General features: G+C 44.8%; 1 protein-coding gene across 6 annotated transcripts in view; it reads right to left on the minus strand.

Moving 5' to 3' along the window:
- The window catches only part of NFATC1 (nuclear factor of activated T cells 1), a 117,734-nt gene that overhangs the window by 41,966 nt on the left and 62,257 nt on the right, over positions 1-13,511 (minus strand). For 4 of the 6 annotated variants that reach the window (XR_012659037.1, XM_075083867.1, XM_075083870.1 and 1 more), the window contains exons 7-8: positions 7,554-7,609; positions 6,125-6,257 (exon numbers count right to left, since the gene is read on the minus strand). Coding sequence is in view for 5 of the 6 variants with exons in the window: in XM_075083867.1 (XP_074939968.1) it covers positions 6,125-6,257; positions 7,554-7,609 (189 nt within the window). In the remaining variant the exon portion in view is untranslated. Of the gene's footprint in view, positions 1-1,903; positions 3,473-6,124; positions 6,258-7,553; positions 7,610-13,511 lie in introns of those variants that run through there. The other 2 variants (XM_075083872.1, XM_075083871.1) reach the window with 2 other exon arrangements.

Below are 13,511 nucleotides of genomic sequence, written 5' to 3' on the forward strand. Positions count from 1 at the left end.
CCCATCCTCCCTGTTGACCTGCCCTGATCTGCGCAGGCTTTGCGGCAGCCTGGCTGCTCCTTGGGCTGGATGGAAACACTTCCAGTGGGTCCAAGGCTTCAGGCCTGGCTCAGCCACGCTCAGTCCCCTCGCACACGGCCCTTGGAGCATGGCACTGAGCTAATGTAGTCCTGGGTGTAACACACTCCTATTGACTTCCATGCCCCTTCCTCCGGCTCCCCAGTCTGGCTGCAAGGCACCACCGAGGCGCCTGCCGTGGCACTGTCACAGTCATACTGCACATGCCGCTGGTTAGGATCCTTTCACAACCCAGGCACTGAATTTGGCCCTGCTTCCTCAACCGCCCCCACCATTTTGCAGACATGGCTAGGCTAATAATTTTGCCAGCCTCGAGCATGAAAATTCAACAAATACCCAAGAGGTGAGAGGTATCGGGAGATGATCAGCAAAAGCTGTGTTCTGTGTCACATTAAAGCAGCAATGCTTTGCATCCTCATTTTATTGTTTCCTGCTAAGGCGGCTGATGTCGCCTTTTTACTTAGAAAGTGAGCTGTGGGTGGAAGAGCCGAGGTGAAACAGAGGCACGGCTGCTCAATGCAATCACTAGAAAACTGCTGATTGTACTCATCTGTAGGGCAGGCAGGAGATAAGTTTAGAGCAGAGGCAGGAAGTTAGGAGGCTGCTGACAGAAATGCGCAGTGGGCACCGCTAACCCTTTTAAGTAGCACACCAAGAGCTTCACTTTCATAGAAACAGAATCACAGAATGGTTTGGGTTGGAAGGGGCCTTAAAGATCATCTAGTTCCAACCCCCCCACCATGGGCAGGGACACCTTCCACTAGACCAGGCTGCACAAAGCCCCATCCAACCTGGCCTTGAACACTTCCAGGGATGGGGCAGCCATAGCTTCTCTGGGTAACCTGTGCCAGTGCCTCACCACCCTCACAGTGAAGAATCTCTTCCTTATATCTAATCTAAATCTACCCTCTTTCAGTTTAAAGCCATTACCCCTTGTCCTATCACTACACGCCCTTGTAAAAGGTCCCCAGTTCAGGTACTGGGAAGCTGCTATAAGTTCTCCCTGGAGCCTTCTCTTCTCCAGGCTGAACAACCCCAACACTCAAGCCTGTCTTCATAGGAGAGGTGCTCCAGCCCTCAGATCATCTTCATACCCTGGACTTGCTCTGGACTTGCTCCAACAGGTCCATGTCCTTCTTACGTTGGGGGCCTCAGAGTTGGACACAGTATGCCAGGTGGGGGCTCAGGAGAGCAGAGCAGAAGGGGAGAATCACCTCCCTCAACCTTCTGGCCAGGCTTCTTTTGTTGCAGTCCAGGATACCGTTGGCTTTCTGGGCTGCAAGCACACGTTGCTGGGTCATGTTAGGCTTCTCGTCAACCAGCACCCCCAAGTCTCTCTCCTCAGGGCTGTTCTCAATCCATTCTCTGCCCAGCCTATATCTGTGTTTGGGACTGGCCCGACCCATGTGCAGGACCTTGCACTTGGTCTTGTTGAACTTCATGAGGTTCGCACAGGACCACCTTTTGCGCTGCCAGGCTGTAAACAATACTAAGGCACATCTAGTCACCACAGGCAGGCTCTTAGCACAGCTCTGTAACCTCAGGTTCAAAGGACCTCCATCCTCACCAAGTCACTTGTCTACATGGCCAGGTTTTCAGAGGAGCTCAGCACTCTGGGGGCTTGTGCAGGTGCCCGCAGGGAGGCAAAGAAACTGCAGAAAAGCTGGCTCTACAAATGAAGGCTGTGCACTTGGAAATATGGCCATATGGGTGGCGAAAGGTGTCTCAAAATAAAAGTTGCCCAGCATATCAACAGCATTTTAATAAATACTAGTAGTAGTGAAACGATTTTTTAATAATGCTTTGACAATTAAGAAGCCTGACAGAAACAGAAACCGGAAATATTTTATCATCAACTCTTTGCAAAAGCATACTTTTCATTCCAGTAAACGAAACACATCAACTTTCCTTTTTCCATCTTATTAAATATTTCCTAGACAAACTAGCCTGTCTTTGCTTAGTCAAATATCACTACTTCTCTAAATAAAATTCAAAGAAAAACTCTTCTATGTTCACCATTCTTGATATCAATATTCAGTAGATAACAAAATCATAGACAGCATTTGCTCCTATCTGCAAAAAATAAGTTCTTGAACACGTTTCCTCTATTTTGATGTACCTACTTAAAAGAAATCTGAATAAACAGAGATCTAACCCTTATCATCCAGTGTGTTGTGTAAAGTCTTCTGAGCTGGAGAACTTCAGCTTTCTTAGCAGATGAAAGCACAGGATTTGGAACCACAGCATACATGTCTGATTGCCTGTGTGCTTCTTCAGCCTCTCCAGATTAGTTTATATCTTATATGCTACTGCTTATGTCTAGTGATTTCAGAAGACTATTCCTCCTGTTTGAAATGTATATATGGGCCAATGGTATAATAAATTCATAGAAGCAAAATGATACGCAGATATAAACAGAAATGAAACCCAAGCGTTTTTCTAGGGGGTAGGGTTCACAAATGCAGGGTTCACCAATGGTTTTCCAAAATGTACTGCTGCACATAACGGCGCTGCAGAGCACACCTGCACAGAGATGCTGCGGTGGAGGGTCTTTAGAAGCTGAATATCCAAGCGTCTGCTCATTGTGCTTTGCTCCGAGTCCTGACTGCAGTGTTCGGACCTGCGCCTTCCTCCCCACATTCTGATGGGATGTGGAAATGCAAAATGTACTTACCACATGCGCTGCGCGAATTCACCTGTGCCAGAATGGTACAGAAACTACTTATATTCTGTGCCAGGCATGTCTGGGGAGGAGTCTCAAGAGCCTACAGCCGCCTGCAAGCTCCAGGACAATTGCAATTGCTCAGCGATGCATAATATTGAAGCAATACTAAAAAAAATGACATTACAGTCATTTCTGTACAATATAGGCTAATACAGGATTCAGGGATTGCTCAAATTCAGCAGAACAGTAAATCAAAATTTCAATTAAAAGTGGATTACGAGTACTTAGGTTTACAGTCTGTCCCCAGCCGAAGACTTAAGCAAGCCTGGTTTCCAGATCTTGGCTGTCATTTGTGAAGCCTTTACTTTCTGTTTTGCTTTGTTATTTAAACTTTTCACTTACAGAGCAGTTAAGATTTTCATTTTTCAGCACTTTTTTTTCTTTCTGAGGCAGGAACTTGTCTTCATCAGGTAAGTCCCTGCTCTGCAAAACACTTGAGCTAACACAGAGGAAAAGTACAATCCTGCCATATCTCCGCAGCACGGGAGAAGCCTTATGGTGGCGAAACCGTAACACTCTGCTGGAGAGGGCAGCTTGTGCTGGCTGCATGTCACAGAGCTGTACTCCATGGAGATGCTATAGGACCATCCACTGGAGATGGGATGAGTGAGGCCACGTGTCCCTGGATCCACTGGCTGTTTTCCCCTAGGGAATGAGGACAAACAGGAGCTACAGGAAAAAAAAAAACCTATTGCTCTGCGGTCAGGGGGTGGGAACTGCACAGCGAGCCTATGGCTCTCCTGCTGGTTGCACCATCTGTGCGTGCCCACACCCACCCCAAGAGCATGGCTGGCAGGCTCACACAATATTTAGGCTTTAGTACATACATAGTATTTTGTTTTGGCACAGTCCTGCTGAGCTGTAATATACCTGTCTAATGTGTGTCACGCTGCTTTTAAAGGATCCCTCATGCAGAAATACCTGCAAAACTATGGTAGGCACTGAGGTGATAGCATTTTGACTAGTCCTAAAACACAGAAGCAGCAGCTTACAGGATACCATCTGATTTGTGTAAAACCACATCTTACACTGATGACCACTCTAATATTTGTTTGTCAAAACCCTACACCTTCTATATTTGTGGGATTTGTGTAAACAAGAGACAAACTGTTACCTGGACCGAAACAGTGCTATCTCCTTTACATTTTTTTTTTTATACTGATCACACAGTGGTTGTTGACTCAACCGTTTTTTAATTCATGAGCTAAACTTTGGTACTCCACAATATCTTGAAACATTAAAAGAATGTTGTGACTGATATGAAATAAAGAACATCCTAAAATGACTCCTAGAAATACAGCAGCATACATGACTGATTCAGTCATTGTGCATAGTCTCTGAATGCGTAGTCAAGGTGATCATGTCCATTTCTGACAGGCACAATGGAAACAACCACCAGCAACGTAAGGGCAAAACCTTACAGCTACAACACAGGCATAATAAAAACATACTTTACTACTAATTCTGATGATTGCAGAAGCACATTTGGTCTTACTACTGTTATGAGAGAGTTTGCAAAGAACATAAGACGTTTTTCAATTACCTATATGCACATATACATGTATATTAAGAGAACGTGAGTGGAGAACCAAACAGGAATGGGGGAAGGCATATTCCCTATTCAATACTTGCTTCCCTTTCCCCTCCTCTGGTGTTACATTTTTAATTTCAGGCTTCCCTACATTGAAACAATAAGATTTCACAGGAATTTAAAACAGTACAGCAGACTAAACAAGATTCCCAATGTTTTCAACAATTACCATAATTAAAGATGTCTTTGCAGAATAAAGCCTAGGCTGGTTCTGTTGCTTGTCACAAGGTAGCTATTCCCATCACTTCACTTCAAATGAAACATCAAATTTTCAAACTCAGAATGGTCATAGCATAAACCATTTGCAGCAGTGAATACTATTCCCATGGTTAAATATAAAATGGTAAAAAATGGCCTGTATAAAGCCTGGAGAGGAAAGATGCTGCTTAATAAATAGCAGTTAACAACAGGCATGTATTTGAAATAATTACAAGGGTAACTTGCGTGGCAAGGCAATATCTGTTGCCCTCTACAACATATTTTCATTGCTGAAAAGTGTTGTGCAAAAGAATAACAACTCTTTTTCTTTCCAATTTGAGAGATGAACAGTCTTTAAATATACACAGACATACCCACTGGGGATGAAGTTTGCATAAGTAGGCTGATTCAGTGAAGCATAGCTACACAGCACATATGCAATAAGCAGTCAGTTGCCCATGTCAGGTTTCCTGTACTTTTATTTTAAATTAAAGTCCTGATAAAAGTCTGGAGTGCATGCAAGCTAACTAGATGAAATTCCAAATGTGTATTTTATGGGATTTCACCTGCAAAAAATTGGCAGGTCTCTTCAAGTCATGTGACATGACTCAAGTATTGCTTTGTGGGAATTTCCCTCAGAAGGACTATTTTCACTCGGGAAGTCTACAAAAAAGCATGAACCTAATAATTTTTCTAATTCCCCTTCCTTCCAAGACAATAACAACAAAACAACTACCCTTTTTTCCTACTTTCCCCAAAAAAGTGTTCTCAGAAAAAGAGCCATTTCAAATAAAAACCAAAAATAAATCCAAATTTACTTGCTAATAAAATCTTCATACAAGCCTGTTTGGAATTCAGCTAGCATGAGTACTTTATTGTCACTTCACAGCCACCAATATAAGCTTCCAAAATAAATTGCACACCTGTTTCTGAACAATTCCTATCCATGAAGCATTTTGTATGGAGCACTCTGATCTCCACCCACACTGTGCTTTTCATTGCTACCCACGAGTGGCATCAGCCTGGAGTGCTATTTTCACCCCGTGCGAGACAACGAGGTGCAGGATGACTGGAAGGAGAATCCCCATGCTATCTCCAGCTCAGAGCCCAGCACACTTACAATGCTGTGGTGCGGGTTCAGAAGTATTATTCAAATGCAGTGTACCCTCTGGGGCCACAAAGTCAAACCGAGGGTTGACAGCAACTTAGCAGACAGCTCAGCGCATTCACAATTTGTGCTACACAAGTGAGTTTCTGCTGGGGATCTTCAGCTCCCAAAAGCAGAAAAAAGTCCTTGTTCCAATAGGTCTCTGACACCAATACAAAAGCAAATAATCTGCAGAGACGGCCTCTTGTGTGGGCAGCAGAGAGAAAGGCAGCTCTCATGGTTTGATTCTCACTCTCATTTTATGGTACCAGGTATGCCTCCAAATTATTCGGGTTACTAAAGAATTATCAGAGCGATGTATCTTTCTAAGTGATCATCATTATCTTTCATTTTCACTAGTAGAGATAAGGAAATATTTTGTTACCATTGGCAGGAAGATAGGTGAAAAGCTGGTACTGGCTTCTCTTTCTCTTTCCGTTGCAGACATAGAAGTTGACCTGAACAGGGCTGGTAATTCTCTGATTGCGGAAAGGTGGTATCTCAACGACCAACGAATTCTGCAAAAGCAACAGATCAGAAAGTCAAGGCATGATTAAGGCAGTTGAGCTGCACAATAGCATTCAAATGTTAACCCCGAGAAGGAGGTGCCTGGGCTCACAAGGAGGAGCGCATTCTCTACAGGGGAACTGCTGGGCTTCATGGGCAGGGATGGCCTCCCACCACCCTCAGTGTCCTCTGTGCCAAGGACTCCAGAAGTAGGGAAATAAGATTTTAGCATGGCTCAGGTCTTTACAAAATCACTAGCCTTCACCTCCTCCCTTTGGCTAGCAAATATGATACCGCATATGGACAAGGCTCTATCCCTCCTACCTCTGACACGAATCTGGGACCACAATCAAATCGTGGTCTCTAACTCGGTGGGAGAAAGCACAACCGCTCGGCTGGTAGGCCATCCCCAGTATATCTCACCCTAACACAACTTCCTTTGAAAGAATTAGGACAGGCATATGATTATTCAAATATTTCCGTTTTCCACAGGGAAATGCTTTTTCATATAACAACTCAGGAAGTTTTACGCATGGTAGTTTCTGTGAATGGGAGATCTTGCAAGAGCATCTAGTGCTGCAGGAAGAAGGGCTGAAGAGTGTGCAGATGATCTTCCACTGTCAGAAACCAAATCCTCCAGCATGGGGCTAAGGAATGACTTAGCTGCTAGGGCATCAGCTTACACAAATGCACACTGAAATCTGCTATGAACATCAAAACCTCCCTTGGCACTTTTTGAAAGAATAAAAAGGAATGCTCATCTTAGCATTTGGCCTGCATTCAGCTGAGGTCTTTAAATTGTTTGCCTGCATGTCTCCAGCAAGTTTGCAGCTAACAAACTGTTGCATGCTCCTGCAGAGGTGGAACAGTGGCCGTATTTCCCACTTATAGTCATGGCTGAGGGACCCACACTTCTCCAACCATGGGGCTGATCTCCTGTTAGGGGACTCACATTTCTTCTGCCACGGCAGACGAAAGCCAAGGAAAATTATCAGAAATTGCTTTGGGAGCAGAGGGAAGAACTGACCCAGCAAGACAGAAGATGAGCAGACGGGGCTGGCCCATCCCGGACAATGAAAAAATATTTTCCAAATGGTCTCTCCTACTTTTGGGATAGCTTCCAATGAAGGCTTTTTACCCCATGCTCCCATTAAAGAAAGATTTCCAGGAGGGGAAGCCTAAGTACTTGTTCTGTTTCAGTGGGGAGACACAGTGCCAAAGCCTTGGAAATCCCTCTTTAGTAACAGTGCTGGAGAAGGCAATATATATTTTTCATCTTGATGTTAAAATATTTAAGGCAGACTTACTGGCTTGCACATTTCTTTGTCGGTTTTGGCTTCCATTTCCCACACATGGTGACCATCTAAAAGACAAAAGAAAAAGATATCTAGTTCCATCCTTTTTTCCTCTCCCAAGCCTACAAAAGAATGACTTTTGCAAGAAAATCTCTTTGAAGGGGCACTGCATATATGAAAACCAGCTCTGAAAATGCATTGGCCAAGCATTGCCCAACCAAGAGGCCGTCTGGGTAACCCGTGACAGAGTCCACTTAGCTTTTTTGAAGGGGGGAACCACAATCCAGAGTGCATGATACTGTGATGGGGGAAAGCCACCGGGAGTTTATTCTGCCACTAGTTTGGACAAAACATGCATCTGTTTTGCACCTTAGTTTCCCAAACTTTCAGACAAAAATACGGCTACCTATGAGGCCTTTGATCATCACCTATGCAGTAAGTCATATTCAACATTAATATTAAACAAAACAAAAGGAAAAAAGTAGTATGAAGGAAGCTTCTCAGCCATGCAGTATTTCATTTTAATATACTCCTAGTCTGGCTTGCCATAATTCCGCTGCTTGGATCAAAAGGCAAGGCCATAGGCTGGGAAACATAGCTTTCGACTCCATTTTAAAGTTGGTATAGCTCAACTACAGTGGTCCCACCTACAGTTTTCTGGAGCTGCTTCTAGTGGTGTGTTAGGTCCTCCTAATTTACTGTATTTCTGTTTTCAAGCAAACACAGATTTAAGCCACAGCTATCACTTTTTCTGGGGACCCACATTTGGAAGAAATTGGTCTTGTCTGGTCATTTTTCCTGCGCCTCACTGATACAGAAGTGACTGGTCAATAACATGTTTTGTTGGGTTTTTTTTTTCCTTCCTTGTGGCTTCAAAACTCAACAGCAAAGAAATCAGAAAAATAATACAAAATGTAAGGTTTCCATTCTGCAGGCCTAGAAAAACACAAGTGTGTATGAAAGGCTGCAGGTAGACTGCTGTCCAAGTTGGGCAGTGGGGACACATGCAGCTTCATGAGCCCCACTGTTGTCAGATGTCACCGGAATGAAAGGGAAAATGAGACTTTATGTCATCTCTTTTGTATATTTATTGCAGCATCGGGACATGCAAATGCAAATATTAGCTATTTTGAACTTCATCACATAGACGTGGGCCTGCCTTAGAAAAACAGCTCTCGGCGAGGTAGAAGAGTGAATGCACTTTTTCTTCTCTCTTCGCCTCCATGGCCAGGATGGAGTTGACACATTTAGAACTGCCTGATTTATTACAAATGCCTGTAAATAATATTTTTGTGTACAGCTGTCCTACTGTGAAAGGAATGCTGCTGAGGGACTAGCCCTGGCAATTGTTTTAACGTCCAAAACCCCTTTCTTTTTAATGTATGGAAAGAAGTGCAATGTGAAAGCTGCAGCACAAATAGCACAGTGGATTTGGCAGGTCTGTAGGAAACAATTAGCAGATCTACCCTTAGTTTCTTCCTACATTTTAAATTGTGACGCTGGAAAAGGAATCCCTTTAATTGGTACTGCCACGTTCGGCTGCGGGGAGAGGAGCAGCCAGACAGTGCTCAAGTCTCCTTAGCGATGCCTTTTGAGAGCGCCAGAATTGAAGCAGACTTCTCGGGAAGACTGGCAATCACTTCACAATTTATCCAACAGATGCTTCCACTGAGCTGTCAGTAGAAAAAAACCTGACCGATCAGCAAGCCAGGACACATCCCTTGTCTGGGAGCAGCCTCCTTTATCTGCTGCCCCCTCCCTACAGAGCGCCCCGCAGTTCGCTTTCCCCATGCCCCCAACTCCACCCAATTAATTCAATGAGTTGTAAAAGTAACACAACACCAACACTATCACACATTTTGCAAAGTCTAGGAAGTTCTGCTTTGCAAGGGGTTTGTTGGTGTTTTTTTTTTTAAAAATCTACAGTTGTCCAGACTAGTAGTTAATGTGTTCAATTTGCCTTTGTAAACGGATTACCAGAAGTTCAGGTTTTTTGCTATGTTTAATTTCTGCTTTGCAAGACGAATGATCTGATTCAGGTTTCTGTTTTTTATTTCCTGCCGATACTTCAGTAAAATTCAAAACGACTCCATCTCTAGCTAATCTTTCAATTACTTCACGCAGCACTGCCTTTACGCGCTTTTGAAATTTTTATGATGACAAAGAGGGTTTGTTCAGGAATATTTTAAATGCTGTAATCTAAACTATTAGGAAAATAAAAATCCAGAGCCATGGCTCGTCTTTGGAAGCTAATAAGAACAATACGGGTTTCGCTCCAAGAAATTCCCTTGAGACTGTTCAGACCATCGCAGCTCAGCGACTGAGGGGAACGGGAAGAGAGGAAAGAAGTAGGGAATAGACAACTCATTAACAGCTAGTGACATTTCATTTAACAAAAACACATGGAGGAAAAGTTGTTATGAAGCAGAGAGAAAAAAAAAAAAAAAAAAGGAAAAAAAAGACAATTCCTCATATTACGTCTGGTGAACCAAGAGGGAAATCTCAACGCCCACGGACTGGGACCAGCTCCAGGAGGGAAACCTTAGACCACTACGTCAACCTCTTACAGTAAACATGTTTTGCAGGTTTATACAGTTCAGCTGAAATTTAAATTAAAAAAAAAAGAAAAAACAAAAACCAGGGAGAAAGGAATAATGGCTCCAGAATGGTTTGTGGGAGCCCAAAGAAGCATCGAGACGATCTGCCAGCACCAGAGAAAATGGTTTTGCCCCCATTGCCGATACGCCGGGGACCCTGGCGAGCAGGCGGGATGCCGCCTCCCATCAGTGTGTGCTGGAGGAGCGAGGGCTGCTCGACCACAAAAGTTTCCATTGTACGCCTGCCACATCTGCAGCAGCCCGCCTGGTTTGGGCCCGAGGCAACTCCCTCCTGGCCGCCAGCCAACCAAAGTACACCAGAGCAATTTATACCTTTCCAAAATGCAAATAATTCAAATTACAGACATAACACAAAGCTGAAGCAGACACATTTCAGGCATTCCCGTTAAAGTTTACTCTCTGGAATTACCGTACCCAAATGGGCAGTTGTTATACGGGGAGGGGGGGGAGACGGAGGAAGGAGAGGAAGGAGAGGAGGAGGCAGGGAGGAAAAGGGAGAAGGGAGAAAACGGCTTTTCCAAAGGTCTCATTTAATTCCCTTTCATTTTGCTATTTACTTTTACCAAGTAATAAGAAGTGTCTTCTCCAAACCAAATGCCTGGCTTTGTTTTGGTGTTTTTAAGATTTATAGTGCAGTATTTTGAACAGAAAGGCATCTCTTTACATAGCTAAAAAGTTGTGTCAAGGTATTATACTGGGTTTGTTTTATTTTGTGTTTTTTTTTACAAAAGGGAAATAAAAACAACACTTCCGCGCACAGAACCGCAGGGCAAAAGCTCTGCAGTCCCCGGCGGGGTGCCCTGCTCCCCCAGTGCCCGCAGCAGCACCAGTTGACCTGACAAAGCCAAGGCTTCACCCAGGGACCCGTGCCAAGGGTGGGAAGAAGGACCCCCGAATTCCTCCTCCTCCTCCAAAGAGGCAGTGTGACAGTGCGGCGGTGCTGGGGGAGCGAGAAACCCCCCATTTCGCAGAGGTTCTCCGACTGTGCTCGGCTCAGCACTGCGCTGACAGGTGGCCTTCAGTGCTGCTGCCAGCTGAAGACACCAGGTTTTGTCAGGAAACCTGACATTTAGAGACCGATCGCTGTTATTTATAGCCATCCCTGCTTTGGGTGCACTTCATCACCAGCCACTTCAGCTTTTTTTTTTTTTTTCAGCACTGTGACACTCGGAGCACCTGGGATTGCTAATGACAAAAATACCGCGAACCTACTGCGTTATGTGGGGTGGATTTTCAGCTTTGCAAAGCATAAACACCCCGTTTTAACATGCGGCAGCTGAATGGTGAATGCGCCTTTGTAGTTTGCTCTTATCAGCCGCTTGCTCCAGCGTGAAAGGAAACTGCGCACAAGCCCAGAAGTAAAAATACTCTAATTCATCAGGGAATTCCCTGCAGTATGAGTCACTGAACGGCTTCCCCACCACACCCAGCTACAAGATTTCCACATAAAAAGGCACTGTGGAGGCCTGTTTTAATACAGAAGCAGCGCTAAAAAGTAGTTGTGTAAATCTAGCAGCATCAGTTATTTACACATAAAGCCTAGCAGGCCAAGACATATGAATTTTCTTCATGGAAGAGCAACACAAAGAGCTGTAAAGATTTTTTTTTTTACTGTCTTCCCCTCCTGGCTGCCCATCAGGACAGATCCCGTAGGGTTTCCAGGGCTGGGTTTACCTTCGTACCCCAGGGAACTGCAAGCGTAGTGCCCAGGATTCGCAAGCTCACAACTGGCAAACCACCAGTGTAGCTTTCATTACAGACCGATGGATGGCAGAAAGGAGAAAGAATATACAGTACCAAAAAAAACCCCAAGTCTGGAAACTCAGGAGGGTATAACATCTGGCAACCACTTAAACCTTTCCTCTATGAAACGGGCATAATGGGAGCGTTCAGATACATTTAAGTGATTTCACTTTACTACAGGAGGTTAAAACAGTCTGTATTCTTTAGTAGTCCTGTGTTCACTTGAGATACGAGAAGAATAGACATTATCTGGGATTTCACTGCCTGTACACAGTGTACATTTTATACTCTTCCAGCCTGCAGCTCAACAGTTTGACTGCACTGGCTGGACCTGGATCTGTATTTACATTCATATATTGCAAATAAGATGGTGAAACTAGCTCTACCCTCCCAAAGGAACCCACTACTTGATTAATGTGTTGTGAGATTACCCTAAACAATAACGCCTATATTACATCCCAGATTACTTTAACATGTCCACAGCAGGAAGGGCACAGATGCAACGCAGAATGATTATACAGTGTAATTTTGCGGTGCTCTGCAAAGGTTGTCTACCTTCCTATTCGGCCCTGTTAATGCATACTCAAATCCCCTAGGAGTGAAGGATTTGCAAGTTTTCAATTTGCACCCCAACCCCTTTTCCCTGGGAAGTATACTCATGGCACTGAGATGATTGATCTGTGAACAAGTCCGGAAGGAAAGGATGTGTTTCCAGACAGAGAAGAGGATGAAAACTTAGGCAAAGGCTTGTCATTCAGACTCAAGAGTCATCCAGTCTTGTGCAGAGATGCTATCAGCTTCCAGGCGTGGCGCAGGTTGGCCCAAGTCTGCTCCTGGGCTGGCAATGAGAGGCGAAGAGGCGGCTCCGTTGCTTGGAGGAGAGCACTCCCCATGCCAGTCCTGAGCATGACCCATTGGCGCTGTCTCACCTGCCGGTGGATATACATTGGCACGGGTGTACTAGTGCCAGATTTTGCTCCAGAGGCAGCAGCCTTTCAGATCTGGGGATGCCACAAGGAGCTGGGGCGCTTTTCCAGGCTGGTCTTGCAGGCATCTTGCTGTGAACATTTCCCCAGCTGGACATCAGCAAGCCCAATAATCTGTGGGTGGGAGTCTATGCCTGCATTTACACACTGGTGTACATTTTAAAGACATTTACAAGGGACAGGCTATAAGGATGAACCAACACCAGCCAAGCAGTCTGCCATGGGAAGATGGGGCAAGAAGAGAGCAAGAAAACATTCAGAAATGTAGAGGGAGGGGAGTGTAAGTATCCACAACCTAAGCAGACCTTTCTTCAACTGCCTCAACAGCACTTCACCCACCTGAGATGCACTGTCTGTTAGTGCTCTGTGAGGAGGGAGATGCCTCCCAGTTTTGTGTGTGCTCAGAGCCCCCTGGTACCATGGCCTGCCTGCTGCCCAGCACCTTGTCCCCATCTGACTCTCCAGTCACCCTGATCTCCCATTTGTTCTTCCACTACTGCTATGACACCACACAGCTTGTCTGATTTTTGCCTACTTTATTTCCCTCTTCCATGCCAAGATGACCCCAGCTGTTCTTCTCTGTCCTCCTCACAGCCTACTGTCCTGCTACAGAGACTGCCCCA

This window comes from Phalacrocorax aristotelis, chromosome 2, assembly GCF_949628215.1.
Source record: "Phalacrocorax aristotelis chromosome 2, bGulAri2.1, whole genome shotgun sequence".
Classification (NCBI taxonomy): domain Eukaryota; kingdom Metazoa; phylum Chordata; class Aves; order Suliformes; family Phalacrocoracidae; genus Phalacrocorax; species Phalacrocorax aristotelis.